We start from the raw sequence: 17399 nt of genomic DNA on the forward strand, positions 1-17399 counted from the left end.
TAGTTAGCCTGTTACGTTTTAGGCTCTCAATCCCCGTTTAGCCGTAGCCGCCGCATGTGTAAGAGCTGTGTCTTGTGTACGCGTATGGGCATTGCTGTTTGCACGTGTATGTGTGCTAGCATTTGGCGTCACAGGTGCACCCGAGGCTTTCACGAGTTAAGGCGTGTTCTGCTCGAGAAGAGCAGGGACCTTAAGAGAATACAAAAAGGAATAGTCATTGTTGCGATAAAAAGAGAGCACAACAGCGCGAGAGAGTTTGCTGCCCTCCGGTGAGTAGAGCGCATGTTGCGCGCATGAGTTTGCTACCCTCCGGCGAGTAGAGCGCGTGTTGTGTGCGAGAGGAAAGCAAGCTAGGAAATAGTCGGGAAAGTGACTTAGCTTGATTCGTGGTCGATTGTCGACAAAGCTGCTGCGGTATCTGATGAGACTGCGACGATTGTTTGACGAAGCCGACTAGTCGGGGTCGATTCCGACTAGTTGTCGGTGGTGTGAAATCCGCCTCGACTAGTTTTTTAGTCAAGACGAGTAGTCGATGTAGTCGCCGGCGAGTTGATGCGGCCAGATGTCAATCTAGTCAAGATTGTCGTCGATGAAGCCGCGACTGTTGTTAGAGGAGCTGGCTAGTCGGAGTCGATTCCGACTAGTTGTCGACAGTGCGAGGCCTACCCTCGACTAGTTATCTAGTCGAGACGAGTATTCGAGGTAGGCTGTGGCAGGTGTCATGGCATAGTCGAAACAGCCGCTGGCGAGCCACCTGTCGAAGTAGTCGTCGGCGAGCGTTGCGACGTAGTCGAAGTCGTTGGTAAGCACGGCGACGTAGACGGAGAAGTCGTCGGCGAGCGCCTTGATGTAGTCGGAGAAGTCGTCGACGGGAGTCACGACATGGTCGAGACAAGTAGTCGAAGCCGTCGTCTCCATGTCGACACTGCAGCGCGGGCTGGAGTTGAGTCGAGGTAGACATTGGCGGGTTGATGTAGCCGGACGTTGACGTTGCCGTGCAAGCCGAAGTCTTGTCTGGTATGAACTTTGGAGTGCACGTATCATCAATTGGAAGCCTTCTTGGTGCGTTACCCGTGTGCATGTAGTTGAATTCTACTAATTTTGATCTCAATTGCCGGAAACAGCTGGCTGTCTCGGCATGCTTAGCTTTAATGCCTTTCGTGGACAGCAGGAATACGGCGTAGTCAGATTGACATGGTGTTGAGCGGTGCAGTAGGTCAGGCTTTCACGCATGATGGAAACTTTGACGGACACAAGTATGATTCCTAGTAGGACTTGAGTACAGAATCTTGATGCGGTCAACGGCGGCTGAATTTTATCTTTCCGCTTCGGACTCGGCGATAGCGCAATTTGCGTCTCGCTTCTGCTCAGATACCGAAATCTATTCCTGCTGAATTTTTATTTGAGGCAACACGAGATGCATGTCGACGGGTAGTAATCCGTTGATATGCCATGAATTCGATTCCTTCTTGGATTTTGACATAGAGATACGACTTGCTGATTAACTGTCGCCTAAGAACAACCATACTATGCCACCAAAAAAGAATGATCTTGAATTGCAACTCGGCGACTTTTCTCTCGTCGAGTAGATTGATTTTGAAGATGAGGTCCTTCAAGCTCGCCAGATGATCTCGATGATATGTCCCACAGTGGGCGCCAATGTCGGTGTTTTATACTGACCGTCTACCAAGGGGTACCCGAGGTAGCAGAATGTGTAGCGGGGGATCACCGGACCTGGAATTTAAAGGTAAAAGCGAGGACACGAGACACAGATTTAGACAGGTTCGGACCGTTAGAGTAGTGTAATACCCTACGTCCTGTTTAGGGGTGTTTGTATATTGCGCCCTACGCTTGGGTGTTGAGGTGTGACCTGCCGAGCTAGGTACCCCTGCCCTCCTTTATATACTCCAGGAGGCAGAGTACTAGTCGGTTACAAGGAGGAGTCCTAGTAGGATTACACGAGATGAGTCCTAGTAGGATTACAGGGGAATCCTAGTAGGAGTCCGACTTCTTGCTTCCTTGCGGGTATTGGGGATGTATCCCCGACAGATACTTCTCTGGAATTTTTTCGACATCCCTGTTTGTGAATACTTTTAGTATGTGAGGACACAAGAGGCCATCACGGTCAAACATGTTGCAAGAGTATGTATATGACGTTGCATCTTTATCAATGGTGACCATGTGGACTCTAGTTGAATTTGGGTGCACAATTTGAATGGACCAACCCTGGTCATCACATTCAATAGCCCCTACCTTATATCTTGTAGAATCACGCAACAACTCTTGAAATTTACCAAAGACTTCACCGGTGTAGAATGCAGCAGGTTGCTTCTCAAAAGCATACCTTCCCCATAGTGGTGGATCTGAAATCTCCCCCTTGCAACGCTCCTTATTTTCTCTTTCTGCCCTGGTGTCCATGATGTAATCATATTGTGTTATAAATTGCAACATTGAGTCCTGAGGGTGAACAACTTTCTTGAACAATGAATTCATGCTTTCCGATCTTTCTGTTGTGCCTGTGAAGGGGAAGAAGTACTTTCTGAAGTACGCAGGTGCCCACATCCTCCTTGTACCAGACATACTTTGAAAGAATTCATTTTCCTGCAAGTGGTATTTGTCCTCTATGCTTGCCCACAACATCTCAAATTCTTCTGGTGTTTCAATCCTGTTCACACAGTAGTCAAACTCCTTTGCAAAGTCTTCTTCCTCACTAATAAGCCAAGCAAGCTTATCATTAGCCTTAACATCTGTGTGTTGCGTTAGGGAAAACTATTGCTATTGCTGTTTTCATTGCTTTATCCTGGTCTGTCATTATGTTGGTTGGTTCACGCCCACCCATCGCTCCCTTCAACCTTTCTAGCACCCAAACAAATATTTCCGTTGTCTCATCTGGCAACAATGCACATCCAAGCAGTATGCTATGCAAATGGTTATTTATCCCAACAATTGGTGTAAATGGCATGTCGTATCTGTTGGTGCAATAATTTGTGTCAAAGAAAATGCAATCTCCAAAACTCTTGTACAACTCTCTAGTCCTCCCATCTACCCAAAACAATCCTCTAACAACATTATTATCATCTATCATCGTTGCATAATAGAAGGAAGGACTTTTAGCTTGTTGCTTTTGAAAATACTCCAATGTTGCATCCATATCCCTGTAGGTGAGACCTCCTCTCAAGTGTGTCCTCATGTTTGAAACATCCTTGCTGCTGAAAGTAAGGTTACCAAGTCCCCCATGGAAATCAACAAGCACCCCCATGATCTGTGTTGTGCTAATATTTCTATGATGTAGTGTTTTCAGCAGCTCATAATCAGCCCACGAGATGCTTCGGTGGGACCTCAAGTGTTTCCAAACCCCAATCGCCTTCACCATGGGATGAGTATGGTGAGGTTACATTACAATCACTCTCCACCTCGCATTTCTCAAGCCAACTGCCATATGAGCTTTGCAGTCCAACTTTTTGATAGTGTTGCGCTTCCTTGTTGCCGTGGTAAGCACAACTGTTGCTACTCTTTTTTTCGATCCCACTATTGTTGCAGTGTCATTTGTTGATGTGCTCGCTGATGTGTTTTCCTCTCCATCATCTTCTCCATCAAGAGCTAGTTTCCTAGCATGAGAACACTCCCACTCCTTTCTGATCACCTCCTTTGTGACGTTGCTATTTCTTGAAGAAGCCACTCTTATGCTGAAACCCAACTTCATAGCATACTCATTGTAAACCCGCCTTGCTTCCTGTATCGTGTCAAATTCCATCCCAAATTTCAGCACAATAGGCTGTGAGCATACGACGTCTTCATCCTCATGGTAGACCTCTTCATTTGCATCAACTTGTACTGAAACATATTCACTTGAGTGTGTTGATATGCTCGCAACAGGAACCAATGCTCCATCCCCTTACAAAAAAATGTTGCAGTTAGTGTTACTAGCGAAATCAATGTTCAGATGTTGAAAAAATTGTACATGGAAGTAAGATGTAACATTCAGTTAGCACATACAATTTTTGATGTTTCAATAATTGATTTTCAATGTGGCACATGCTATCATTAGATGTTGCAACACTTATATGTAACATTCAGGTAACCCATGAGCATTTTGAGATGTTACAATAACTGTTTTTCAATGTACCACATGCTATCATTAGATGTTGCAAAACTGTATAAGATTCTGTCACATCTAGTGTTTCAAACGAAATCATACCTGCCATTTTTGGAGACTCCATTGGGATGCCAAACCCCATGGACGCTGCTCGAAAGACCTGAGGGCGGGTGCTGAAGTGAATTATCACGCTTGCTCGAAAAATTCAATGCAACATTTAGGGGGGTGGATGGTCGGCATACCTAGTAGCGTGTTGAGGTCAATCATCTGTAGATCTGAGGGGTTTCGAGCAACAATGGGGGGCGGGTGGCCGCCATGTGGTTGATCTGGAGGGGGGGAGTTCTATTTTTTGAAGGATATGAGCCATCTTCACTCGGCGCCGGCGGATCTGGCGGTGGTGCGAAGATGGGAGCTTCGCTCTTGTCGCGACCCGCGTGAAGAAGTTGACGCCAGGGTGCGCTTCTATATTTGGTGCGGACTTGTCCCGATTTCCTTGTATTTCATCTGACGGCTGACATGTCTTTAATCTGATGGTGGAGAGTTCCGGGCGAGAGTAGTTCCGTAATGTTTATAAATGGCGTCACTTGAAGACAGCAGCATACATATACTAAAAAAATGGGGGGGAAGAAGCTCGAAAGTGCATGCCGCACTTGCCTTTCACCGTCACTAACAATTCTTTTCCTCAAGAGAATATTGTGCTAGGTGTGCATGCCGCACACCACGTAATTCCACCACCATCATATACTGTCTGTGCACACATGTGGCAGATACGTTAGGGTGCCTCCGATGAGGCAACATCGCCGTTTGCGTCGTCACTTTAAGATTAGCCGAATCCTTATGCTCGAGCGGTATGGGACAAAGAAATTGTGTTGCCGCGTGCGCGCACATCCAGGCCGAGCTCGCGTATGCGTGGGCTTTCTGCTCGGCATAAGGAAAGGCTGGAATCTGGGTCGAATCCAAATCGGCCCGACTTAATTAGGTCGCATTGCATGTTGCAAATTACGCTTTCAGATTTTTTCTGAGAGTGGTATAAAATGTTCATACAAGATGCATCGTTTCAAAAAAGGTACCATCTCCTTCACAGAATATATCTACTTTTTATATTTCAACTTGTCTCAAAATAGTTCTCATAGGGTTGCAGAGGGTACTTCGATCGTTTCTACGTCATAGTGATCAATACAGTATTGGAATGCGAAAGAGTCTCAAGCCTAATGTTAGAGTACTTGAGTAACATCCAACACGTGATTTGACTTCCAAGGAAAGGTAAACGGTGAAAATAAAAAAAATTATTGAAAAAAATAGGTCGGGCTTCCCCTATCTACTTGGGTGAAAAAAATGCAGTATCAAAACATAAAATTTAAACGAATTTAGGTTTGGTGATAAATTTTCTTTAGTTTTGTTTAAAATGCGTTATAGCTTGCAATTGAGCACTTGCTCGAAAACTGAGCCCTAGATTGATGCATATGTGATGCGCTCAGTATGCGGACGACACATTGGCCTCGTTCGGCTGGCTGCTTTGCAGCTGGCTGCTGCTGCTCAGCTCTCTGCCGCAGCAGCTGCAGCACGCAGCAGCTCTCTGCCGCAGCAGCCAGAAGTCGAACGCAGCAGCCAAGCGAACGAGCTGATTGATCCTCCTGCAGGCCGGCCAGGATAGTGTGGTGGCCCTGAAGCAAGTGCTGGAATCTTCTCTGATCTCACTGGGCTGCACATAAACTTTAGCAAAAGCACAATGGTTCCTATGAATGTTGACATACATCAGGTAACTGCCTTGGCTGCCAGCTCGGTTCTTTCCCTCAATCTTACTTGGGTCTCCCCTTATCAAATGAGAAGTTCAAACTCTCGGTCTTCACCCCTCTGATTGCCCGGGCAGACCGACGGCTCAGTGGATGGCGCGCCTGCCTCCTCAACTCCACAGGGCGAGCTGTGCTGATAAACAGTGTCATGGATAGCCAGTTGACGTATGCAATGTCTGTTCTCCTCCTCCCCCCGGGCGTGGTGGATGCTTTAAACCGTCGACGACGAAGTTTTCTTTGGGCTGGAGAGGATACGGTCAGTGGTGCTCAATGTCTTGTCGCCTGGGAACATGCCTGCCAGCTGAAAAAGCAAGGGGGGCTAGGCATCAAGGAGCTTGGCGCGAAGAACCAAAGTCTGTTGCTAAAGCTTCTACACCGCATCTTCCGGCCGGGGGAGTCCTCCTGGGCGCGCTGGGTACGCGAGAGAATTAATCTAGCCTCGCTACAAGGATCCCTGGAAGGTGTCCATTGGGCAGCTCTGGGCAGCATGCTACCGCTATACCGTGCTGTCACGAGCTCTGAAGTTGGCAATGGCGAGAGCACGAGCTTCTGGCAGGACAGATGGCTATCGGTTGGCCGGCTGGCTGCACTATATCCTGCTCTGTACTCCCACACTACACAACCGGAAGCCTCGGTGTCGCAGGTCATTGCCGACGGGATCCACAGGCACCTAATGCCCAGGTTGACCCATGCGGCTGCTGCTGAATTAGACGACCTGAACCTCAAGATTGGCCATATTGCCCTGAGCAGTGCCGAAGACCAACGGCACAGCACTTTGGCCCCGCCAAACGTGTCCTTTCAATCTGGTGCTGCCTACAATAAGATCATGGAAGCAACCGCCCCCCTACCTGCACCTTTGCCAAATTTGTTTGGTCCAACCGAGCACCCCCTCGCGTGCAGTTCTTCGCCTGGCTGATGGTTCAGGAACGGATCAGCTGCCGTGCAAATCTTGTCAAGAAGCACATCCTCGCTGACCCGGCGTGTGCGCTGTGTGGCCAGCCAGAAGATTGCGATCATCTGATCCTTCACTGCCGCTTTGCTGCTCAAGTCTGGTCGGCGCTGACCGCCGATACAATTGGGGTCTCGGTTCGCTGTCTGTGGAACATCCCCCGCCCCACGACGGTGCCGAGCCGCCACTACTCCAGTTTCATTCTTCTCGTCTGTTGGTTGCTATGGAAATCCCGTAATGAGCTTGTTTTCCAGAACATTACCCCGTCGGTCGGGCGCTTCTGGCTTGCATGCCGCGACGAAGCCCGGCTATGGAGCCACCATCTAAAGATCGAGGATCGTCAGATAGTGGATGCCTGGTGTTTACTTTTTAGTTCAATGTAAACTAATGTAATCTCCTTCACTCCCCCGCCTCGTTTTATTGCTTAAGATCTAATGTACTTGCATTTGGCCGCCCTTCAGGCCCTATAATGAAATCAGGTGGGGCACTCCCCCGTTGACCCCTCAAAAAAAAATATATGTGATGCGCTAAAATAAACTTGACGACCATATACTTGCTCTGTTGACAGCATAATCATGGCGATACCATGTTATGGATGCGTCATGGCTTGAAAATCTGAAAGACTTGGGTGCGAAAGAGGTCCTGAATTTCACTAAAACACTGGTAGGCGCAGTTGAAAATCTCGAGCCGAATTAAGTTTATTTTTCTCAAGTTGAAAAAAATCGGGAGTTTATTGTTGTCAAATCAATAGCTGATCGATATGCATGAAGTTTATCTTATTTTCAAAAAACTTTATCCATTATTCATGTGTATATAAATAAAACTAAGTAAAACGCTCAAAGAAGAGAGAAAAACTAAATTCCCGGCTACCGCCACCACTGCATTTTTACTTCTACGCTGCCTTATTCTACTGGCCATCTCCATCTCCTTGCCGAGCACGCGCGTCATGCCCATCAACGCGCGCCGCCGCTGCCGGCACCATCCGCGGCCGTGCCCTCCCCCTCAGCCCTCGCCACCTTCTCGACGGTCATGGCACCGACGTCGGACGCAGCCCTGGCGACGGCGCCCACCGCCGCCGACACCCACGTGACGCCGCGCGACGCGTAGGGGGACCCCGCGACGACTTCCCCTGCCGCGGCCAACGTCCCCCAGGAGCGCTCCGTGACGTTGAATCGCTTGTTGACGCCGCGTGCCGTGCCGCGGGCCACCGCCGTGCCGAGGCTAAACTTGTCGCTGAGCCTGAGCCGACGGTCCAGCGACGCCACGCGCGACGTCGCCGACGACAGCAGCTGCTGGTGCCACTCGTCGAAGGACTGCGCGCGCCGCAGCGCGTCCTTGCTCCGCACGAAGCCCCTCGCCAGCATCGTGCTCACCACCTCCTCCGCCTTCCTCACCGCCGCTCCGGTCGGCGTTCGCGGCGAGCTGAGTCCATGCTTTAATTTTGTTACCAAAGCAAATTTTAAAAATTAGGTCAATTGAATTTGAAAGCATACTTGAATTTCATAAAATCACGCAGCTTAGGTTAGTGAATTTGAGAAACGTGGACTCTTAATTACTTTCGTGTTGGAGTAGGCTTCCGGTGGCAGTTCATAGTCTTCCACCGGTGTGATATTCACAGCAACATCGCCACACATGCTTGGTACCGACGCGGCAACGGCCGGTCTTCGGTCGCAGACCGGCCGGGGCGACGACGGAGCTGCGGGCAGGGCGCCTAGCGCGCCCGGCGAGGCCTCGGGCGAGACGAGACGGGACAGAACGGAGGACCGCGGGTCGTCGTCACGCGCGACTGGGGAGGGAGGGCGTCGACCCATCTTGTCGCAACCGGCGACTGGGCGAGGCGGGCTCGCCAGCGAGGTCACGCCACGCGACAGCGGCTCTCTGAGGCACGGCGCACGTGCGCTCTGGTGCTGTCAGGCTGACGGATCCGCGAGATCCTTTGCCGGGCCCATCTTCCAGACTCTTGATCTCCCGATTTTCAATTGCACCACGTTGTCTCCCTTTACAAGAGTTGTAGTACACAGACCAAGGTCCAACTCTTTTAATTTGACTGAGTTCAAAAACGTGGTGGATTTGGAGATTTAAAGCTCCAACGCTAGTTTCCGGGACTTAGGGAAAATCGGCGGTTTGATGTTTTTAGGGGTCGAGGCTGATTTGAGCTGCAGATTTGGGAAGCTTCGGAGGTGAATTGGACCAAGGTCCAATTAGCAAGGTTGTTGTAGGAACTTAGCTCTCCAACTTCTATAAAGGGGTTTCTTGATGTTCTGCTCAACTTTCCAAAGATAAACCCGCTCTAAGACGTCAGGTTGGGCTGATTTCCAGACTTAGCCGGAATTGCTAAAAGAGGCTGAGTTGACAAGACTAGGAGACTTGTCTTAAGATTAAAACTCTACTTATTTAATCAAGGTCATTACATTTAAATCCTATAGGAAATTTTTCCTGACCTTTTGGAACAAAGGACTGGCTGCCAATCTTTCAAAATTCATATAGAATGGCTCTCATAAGATTTTTGAAGAAAATCTAACATCAGGTCCAACCTTCTTGACAACTTTCCTTTGTTCTCTTTTCTTTATTTTTCCTATATTGCATTACAAACTTTCTACATTTTTGAAACCTATAGGATTGCAAATGTCATGCAACTCTATTTCTATATTTTTCCTATTCCTACATTTTAAGATTCTTACATTTCGAGGATGAACCCGTAGAGGAGTAAACTGTCCGAACAAATGAAATCCAATAGAGAAAAAAATAATTTTGTCCTCCACGTTCAGCATATACCGTTTATATAATGTTTATAAATGGCGTCACTTGAACACAGCAGCATACAATACTAAAAAAATGGGGGGCAAGAAGCTCGAAAGTGCATGCCGCACTTGCCTTTCACCGTCACTAACAATTCTTTTCCTCAAGAGAATATTGTGCTATGTGTGCATGCCGCACACCACGTAATTCCACCACCATCATATACTGTCTGTGCACACATGTGGGAGATACGTTAGGGTGCCTCCGATGAGGCAACATCGCCGTTTGCGTCGTCACTTTAAGATTAGCCGAATCCTTATGCTCGAGCGGTATGGGACAAAGAAATTGTGTTGCCGCGTGCGCGCACATCCAGGCCGAGCTCGCGTATGCGTGGGCTTTCTGCTCGGCAGAAGGAAAGGCTGGAATCTGGGTCGAATCCAAATCGGCCCGACTTCATATATTAAGCCTGTTCGCTTCAGCTTATTCAGCCGGCTTATCAGCCACTAAATAGTATTTTTTCTCTCACAACAAATCAGCCGTTTCGGCTTTTCAGCCGGCTTATAAGCTGAAGCGAACATGTCCTAGGTCGCATTGCATGTTGCAAATTACGCTTCCAGATTTTTTCTGAGAGTGGTATAAAATGTTCATCCTTCACAGAATATATCTACTTATTATATTTCAACTTGTCTCGAAATAGTTCTAGGAGGGTTGCAGAGGGTACTTCGATTGTTTCTACATCATAGTGATCAATACAGTATTGGAACGCGAAAGAGTCTCAAACCTAATGTTAGAATACTTGAGTAACATCCAACACGTGATTTGACTTCCAATGAAAGATAAACGGTGAAAATAAAAAAAAATATTGAAAAAAATAGGTCGGGCTTCCCCTATCTACTTGGGTGAAAAAAATGCAGTATCAAAACATAAAATTTAAACGAATTTAGGTTTGGTGATAAATTTTCTTTAGTTTTGTTTAAAATTCGTCATAGCTTGCAATTAAGCACTTGCTCGAAAACTGAGCCCTAGATTGAAGCATATGTGATGCGCTAAAATAAACTTGACGACCATATACTTGCTCTGTTGACAGCATCATCATGGCGATACCATGTTATGGATGCGTCATGGCTTGAAAATCTGAAAGACTCGGGTGCGATAGAGGTCCTGAATTTCACTAAAACACTGGTAGGCGCAGTTGAAAATCTCGAGCCGAATTAAGTTTATTTTTCTCAAGTTGAAAAAAATCGGGAGTTTATTGTTGTGTCAAATCAATAGCTGATCGATATGCATGAAGTTTATCTTATTTTCAAAAAACTTTATGCATTATTCATGTGTATATAAATAAAACTAAGTAAAACGCTCAAGAAGAGAGAAAAACAAAATTCCCGGCTACCGCTACCACTGCATTTTTACTTCTACGCTGCCTTATTCTACTGGCCATCTCCATCTCCTTGCCGAGCACGCGCGTCATGCACGTCGACGCGCGCCGCCGCTACCGGTGCCGTCCGCGGCTGTGCCCTCCCCCTCGGCCCTCGCCACCTTCTCGACGGTCATGGCGCCGACGTCGGACGCGGCCCTGGCAACGGCGCCCACCGCCGCCGACACCCACGCGGCGCCGCGCGACGCGTAGGGGGACCCTGCGACGACCTCCCCTGCCACGGCCAACGCCCCCCAGGCGCGCTCCGTGACGTTGAAACGCTCGTCGACGCCGCGCGCCGCGCCGCGGGCCACCGCCGTGCCGAGGCTGAACTTGTCGCTGAGCCCGAGCCGGCGGTCCAGCGACGCCACGCGCGACGTCGCCGACGACAGCAGCTGCTGGTGCCGCCCGTCGAAGGACTGCGCGCGCCGCAGCGCGTCCTTGCTCCGCACGAAGCCCCTCGCCAGCATCGTGCTCACCACCTCCTCCGCCTTCCTCACCGCCGCTCCGGTCGGCGTTCCCGGCGAGCTGAGTCCATGCTTTAATTTTGTTACCAAAGCAAATTTTAAAAATTAGGTCAATTGAATTTGAAAGCATACTTGAATTTCATAAAATCACGCAGCTTAGATTAGTGAATTTGAAAAACGTGGACTCTTAATTACTTCCGTATTGGAGTAGGCTTCCGGTGGCAGTTCATAGTCTTCCACCGGTGTGATATTCACAGCAACATCGCCACACATGCTTGATCCCTGCAACAATTAATGCATGGGCATTTCAAGATTGTAATTTGAAACCGAGAGGAGTTTGGAAATTGGTGAATTTGAAACCGAAATATCGATGTTCATACGGAGAGGAGAAGAGCTGTGTCCGCTCCATGAAACTCCTTGAATGTGACATATGCAACCTGGGAAGTCTCTGAGTCCCTGTCACGAGGTTTAGAACAGAAGAAACAAGGACATGAGCAGTGGCAGGGAGATACAAAAGGAATGATCAAATTAAGCAGGGGCCGGGCACACCTTCGCATTTCGACGAACTCGATCTCCCCGGAGAAGGAGAAGAACTCCTTCATGTTCTCCGCGGTGGCCGAGAGCGGTATGTTTGTCACCTTGATAGTTCTGACCTGAAGCAGAGAGGACATCAAACTAGATCAATCAATCGGCTTCAACCAGGCACCATATATTAGCAGCTGATACTTGTTCAAACAAAAACATGTTCAATTAATAACTGTTCTACCATTCTGAACATGCTGTTGAACGTTGTTTACTGATCTGATACATTTGCCGAAACAAATTCTTGTTTATCTGTATGGTTTCCAGTAACTAGAAGTGCGATAGTTCTGAATTTTGTACTAATAGGCAGGGAGATGGATCCGACTCACATCCGAGACATCGATGGTCCAATTGGGGGAAGTGCAGGACTGTGGCGACGGTGATGGTGATGATGGTGGTGGTGGTGAGATGCGAAATTCAGCAGGAGCCACTCCTATCCTCAGGCAGCCTGGCTCCAGCCGGACCTGCATTGGACATGCATGACGGTCAGCCAATCAGGGCTTATGTTTGTGTTTCTAATTTCTTCTTAAAATAAAACTACCTAGCAAAAAGAAGAAAAAATCCATGTTCAGTTATTGATCTGCACCGGATTAATGGACTGATGGGTGAAAGTTGGAAATTGCAGTGATCGCTCTTTACTGCAAGAAACTCTCATGGATCGATCCTAAAACCAATCTGCTGTTAATTTGTTTGTAGATCTAATTTCAACGCATTAACTTAGAAATACATTTAATCGACCACATTGCGTGTTCATCCAGAAAGGAATAAAAGATTTAAACTGATCCATGATGGATCAGCAAGCAAGACGACGGCGAACATCGATAAACTAAATGTGCAGATCAACATCCGAGAGAAGAAATTAAACGAGAAAGAAGTTGTAGCTGACATTCTAACAACTGAAGATCACAGATGCACTACCAGTATATCGACAGTAGTGTAGTGCGATCACTCACCGCCATGAATGTGGCCGGTGATGGATCGATCGATCTGCAGCGACGCGGTTACGAGGAGTTCTTTGTGGACACGGCCTCGCCGGCGTGTTCGTGCGGGTGGGGGGCAGGGGAAATAGCGAATGCGAGCGTGAGTGGAGCAGCGGCAACTTCGGTTCAGTCCACAGCCGGTTCTAACGGGCAAGCAGGCTGTCTAGACCATCTCGGCCCGGCCCAACTTTTTTGAGGCCCGCTCGGGCCCAGGGAGAGGTACGGGGGGCTACCATGGCCCATAGAGAAATAAGCAAATAAAAAAAAAAGAAGTGCCAATCGAACTTGGAGCTTGGAAGCAGAGCTGATCATTTGGTATGTGGCTATGTGAGCGCGCATCTCAGGCGGCTATTTCTGTTTTTTCCCCCTCATGATGCAATATGTTCTTGGACTTATGTTCACATTTGTGAATCCCATTTACCTTCCTTCATCGGCTTTGGCTCCTCAGTATTTGCAATTCTTTCGTGGAACAATATCTAACTCAAGTTTGATATGCTGAATTTATATTTTCTCCAAATCAAGTTGAAATTTATTTTAAAACAACTTTTTTAAAGGAACTCCAAATGAGCTTCCGTTTGAGATTTGGAAGGCTCTTTACTGCAGCTAGCTTTATCTCAGGCCATATGCTCTCCTGGCCTCGTGCTCACATGCTGCCAACCTTGGTTTCGTTCGTGCCACTGCAGCAAAATTCAACCATTTATTGATACATCATATGGTTGTGAATTTCGTGGGGGTTTAACGGGTATAAGATGAAAAAGATAGACTTTTGATTTTTGTGGAGTTGCCGCTCTTATGTGGGCTATTTTGAGAAAATATGGATTATTTTTTTATGCAGGTTATTTTCAGGGAGCGTATTGGATGTGATTTTGGTCCCTGCTACAGCATGAGGAATTAAGGGAGACTATCTATGCGGCAAGCAAAGCATTAGAGGTCGTCGCTTTGGATATATTTGCCAACAACGGATTGAAAAGCAATCGTAGACTTTGCTTTTGACTTCCTTGCATACCTTTCATTGTTATTGTTGATTAGCTATTAAGCTGAGAATTCTCTTGCATACCTTTCATTGTTATTGTTGATTAGCTATTAAGCTGAGAATTCTATAAAAATTTAGCTGTGTGTGGTCCCAGAGGCCAGAGACTATTCTTTTTCTAAAAAAATGGTTCTGAATTTCCGATTGCTTTGCATGCCGTCAAACGATTAGGGATACATCAGCATGTGGTCCCTGCTGGAGTTTTCCTGGACAACAGTGTTCATTTGGGAGCGTGGGTAACAACAAAATCTGCAGATCTTGGAGTACCTGAATGGATCATTGTCGGCAACAACCCATTGATGTGTGATGGTATGATCGTGAGAGTGTAACTGTATTCGCGCTTGATTTCAAATTCCATTGTCACGTTTTACAAAATATACGCCACACATGAAGACTAAAAAATCAATCAGATTCTGTTCCATCTCCAAAATTTCCTCTATCATACCACCCTCCAAAATTTCCTCTATCATACCACCCTGCTGAGAGGAAGGAGAGCGGGGTTGCCATCCATGCCGCATAGCTCGACGAGGAGTTGTGCCTACAACCGCTTTGGTTTTCTCTGCGGCTGCTGCTGGTGGTGCCACCGAGCCCCAACCATCCCTTGTTCAACCTCTACGTCGTCACTCGAAACCTGTTCAACAAATTGCTTTCTAGATGGAAAAAAACAAGTTCGCTCTCATGGTGTTTGTTGACGATAAGTCCGACGATGACTTCGACATGGTGGTGGCCTTAATTGCTGAGATGGAGAGCAACAAGGGGCTCAAATATGGTGTTTCTATGCTAGGCCATGTGGATTTGAAATGTTTGAATTTGAAAATTATGAATTCAAAATGTTATTGAACTGCGTGTTAAAGAAACATAAAGTTTGAATTATTACAATATCAAAAGAGAGTTAGATTAGAGTTAATATGCAAATAAAAGAGAAAGAGAAGGAAATGTGATAGGGAACTGCGATGGTAGTGTGGAAAGAGTTATATGGGAACTCCCGGAAATGCTATATCGTATTTGGCCTTTTTTATTTTTGTGGTATCCATGACTTCTGGCAATGTTAGCACTCATCATTTACCATTGTACACCTTGCTTGTGCATTATTTAATTTTTCATAAAAAGCTTAGAAAATTCATCCATTTAATTTATTTCACGACCAAGATAGTTCACTCCCTTCACATTGTAGGAGTTAATTTGTTTCATCGTATCCGCACAATCAGCTATAGTTGAAACAAAGGCAACGGCACACGATGCTGTAGCTCGATCATTGGCTCACTACTACTAGTGCGCGCCCTTGGTGAGCCCCCAGGTGTGCAGGACGGTGCCGGCGATGTCGTAGAAGGCGACCTGCGCCTCCGCCTTGGTCAGGCGCATCGACATGAACCCTTGGCCGTCGTAGAAGAACTCCAGCTTGTCGGAGTTGGGCGTGAAGACGCCACGCCACGCCTTGGACCCGCCACCACTTGTTAGGTACTGAATCGGACTGCAATCATGTAGAAACATTTTGTTTTTAGTTTCATGATGATGATGAGATGCCAGGGTGCTTTCAGTATGAGACATGCCATGGCTGGCTGACCTGTCCCTGCTACTGATGTGCTCGAGGCAGTGGTCATGGCCGTTGATGTAGAGATCGACGCCATGTGCCTGCATTTTGGCCGTGGTAATTGTAATGGAAAAATTGTAATATAAAAAAACGTAAGTGTGATTTATAATGTCATAAGCATGCATATAGTAATTAGTAATACCTTGAGAGTTGGGAGGAGCAGCTGCAGGAGCTCCTGGGTATCGCCGTGCTGGCTGGAGCTCCTGATGGCATGGTGGCCGACGACGATCTTCCACGGCGCATTCGACTGCTTCAGCGCGGCGTCCAGATCCTTGAAGTTCAGAGATGATCGACCAAATACTCTTTTATTATGGGATTAATTAAATACTCGAAAACATGTTTGAACATGGATTCAGGTAATCAAATTATTGCATGTCGTGTGGTACCAATAACATCGGTATGTACCTTGACGACGTTTGCTATGTAGGTCTCACGAGGAGCAACGCCTCTCCAATCGTACTTGCTCTTCTTAGGGTCGGTCCAGTACTTGAGGACGAAGGGGGTCGTGTCGACGAAGAAGAAATCCGCAATCTCTTCAATTTGTCCAGCAACAAAAAAAAGAAGGAAATCTCAGTGTCTATGAATTAAGTAGTGCTTGTAAAAATGTGCATTTACTCTCAGATGCAAGCTTTTGGCTGCTGAGTTAAGGATTTGGCAGGAGATGAAGCACTTTGGCGTGCTCACCTGAGTCGACGACGAAGTTCTTCATGCAGACCCAGCGGCTCTCGAGCTTGCGAAGGACGGGGCTTAGCTGCGCGAGCGCGTCGCCTCGGTAGTCATGGTTGCCAAGAACTGCATGGCGCACAGAGGCCAAATTAGGATTTTGAAATTTGAATTTATCTGCTGGCTTTTGAAATATCTATTGCTCTCTTAATTTGCGTCAGAATTGGGACAGTAAACTGAAGTTGACAGTGGCTGGCTGGTATGTGCCTTACTTGTGTACCAGGGCTTCTGGAGGCTCTTGGCGGTGTAGATGTGGGTGAAGGACTCCTCGAAGGCCTTGTCGTCGACGCCGGTGAGGCCGTTCTTGTAGAAGTTGTCGCCGACATTAACGACGAAATCGATGTCCATCTTCTCCCCTACTATCCCCATCTGCAAACAATTTAAATGAAGAAGGCGAAGAACACTGAACACCTTGATCGAGTTCGCATATTCTCCCAACTCAGTTGTACAAGGCCGTCACAAGCGCCAACACTCACTGGCGTATGATGAGCGTGCATATGCTTACCTGGGTGGCAACCTGGGACTGGTTGTACGCCCCGCGGCGGCCCCAGTCGCCGACGGCGAGCAGGGTTAGCGACCCGTCGGCCTTGGGCGGGTGCACCAGCCGCGGCATCTCGGCGGTGGCTGCCGGCAGCGCGGCGACGGCAGCAAGGAGGACGATGAGCGCAGCTGGAGCCATGGCGGAGACCCGGGGCGTCCTTGCCGCGCGGCTGGCGGCCATGTCGTCTGCTCGATCGTGGCGCGGCGGGGAGGGAGAGAAAGAGAGAGGAAATAGTGGAACGAGGAGGCGACGGCTCAGAGTGCGTGGGTGTATTTGTAGCGGAGCGGCAGGAAGAGAGCGTCGTCTTAAAGTTTATGACATCTATATCCTGCAGACCTGCACTAATGCTTTCATATCCGAGGCCTATGATATCGTTGTACACTTGAAAAATAAGTAAATAAAGGCTCAAACCAGTAGCTTCTACAGATCTGCAGTACCATAATTTATATCCTATATACAAAACTGATTGGATACTATATCTTAAGACTAGGATT

At 47.6% G+C, this 17399-nt stretch overlaps 2 protein-coding genes and 1 pseudogene across 2 annotated transcripts; all 3 read right to left on the bottom strand.

Moving 5' to 3' along the window:
* Positions 1-7791: 7791 nt before the first annotated feature.
* On the bottom strand, positions 7792-8649 carry LOC101771451 (binding partner of ACD11 1-like). The gene is made up of 2 exons (XM_004980533.1): positions 8395-8649; positions 7792-8271 (listed from the first exon to the last, which is right to left on the bottom strand). The coding sequence occupies exons 1-2, from the start codon at positions 8647-8649 to the stop codon at positions 7792-7794; spliced, it is 735 nt and encodes a 244-aa protein (XP_004980590.1).
* A 2355-nt stretch (positions 8650-11004) lies between these two features.
* On the bottom strand, positions 11005-12510 carry LOC101771848 (annotated as a pseudogene).
* Positions 12511-15146: 2636 nt separating this feature from the next.
* On the bottom strand, positions 15147-17164 carry LOC101781299 (purple acid phosphatase 3). Its single transcript, XM_004979386.4, has 7 exons — positions 16870-17164; positions 16577-16733; positions 16326-16433; positions 16047-16174; positions 15784-15912; positions 15615-15682; positions 15147-15521 (listed from the first exon to the last, which is right to left on the bottom strand). Exons 1-7 carry the CDS (start codon positions 17083-17085, stop codon positions 15320-15322), a joined length of 1008 nt encoding a protein of 335 aa, XP_004979443.1. The 5' UTR covers positions 17086-17164; the 3' UTR covers positions 15147-15319.
* Between the last annotated feature and the right edge of the window lie 235 nt (positions 17165-17399).

The sequence above is a fragment of the Setaria italica genome, chromosome VIII (assembly GCF_000263155.2).
Source record: "Setaria italica strain Yugu1 chromosome VIII, Setaria_italica_v2.0, whole genome shotgun sequence".
Taxonomy (NCBI): domain Eukaryota; kingdom Viridiplantae; phylum Streptophyta; class Magnoliopsida; order Poales; family Poaceae; genus Setaria; species Setaria italica.

Excerpts from the sequence above, each read along its gene's own strand:
- LOC101771451 (XM_004980533.1), bottom strand. The coding sequence starts at position 8,649 with ATGGGTCGACGCCCTCCCTCCCCAGTCGCGCGTGACGACGACCCGCGG. Across the intron at positions 8,272-8,394 it reads AAGCCTACTCCAACACGAAA|CATGGACTCAGCTCGCCGCG; the intron begins GTAATTAAGAGT and ends ACAAAATTAAAG.
- LOC101781299 (XM_004979386.4), bottom strand. The coding sequence starts at position 17,085 with ATGGCCGCCAGCCGCGCGGCAAGGACGCCCCGGGTCTCCGCCATGGCT. Across the intron at positions 16,434-16,576 it reads CCAGAAGCCCTGGTACACAA|TTCTTGGCAACCATGACTAC; the intron begins GTAAGGCACATA and ends TGCGCCATGCAG. Across the intron at positions 15,522-15,614 it reads CACATCAGTAGCAGGGACAG|TCCGATTCAGTACCTAACAA; the intron begins GTCAGCCAGCCA and ends ACATGATTGCAG.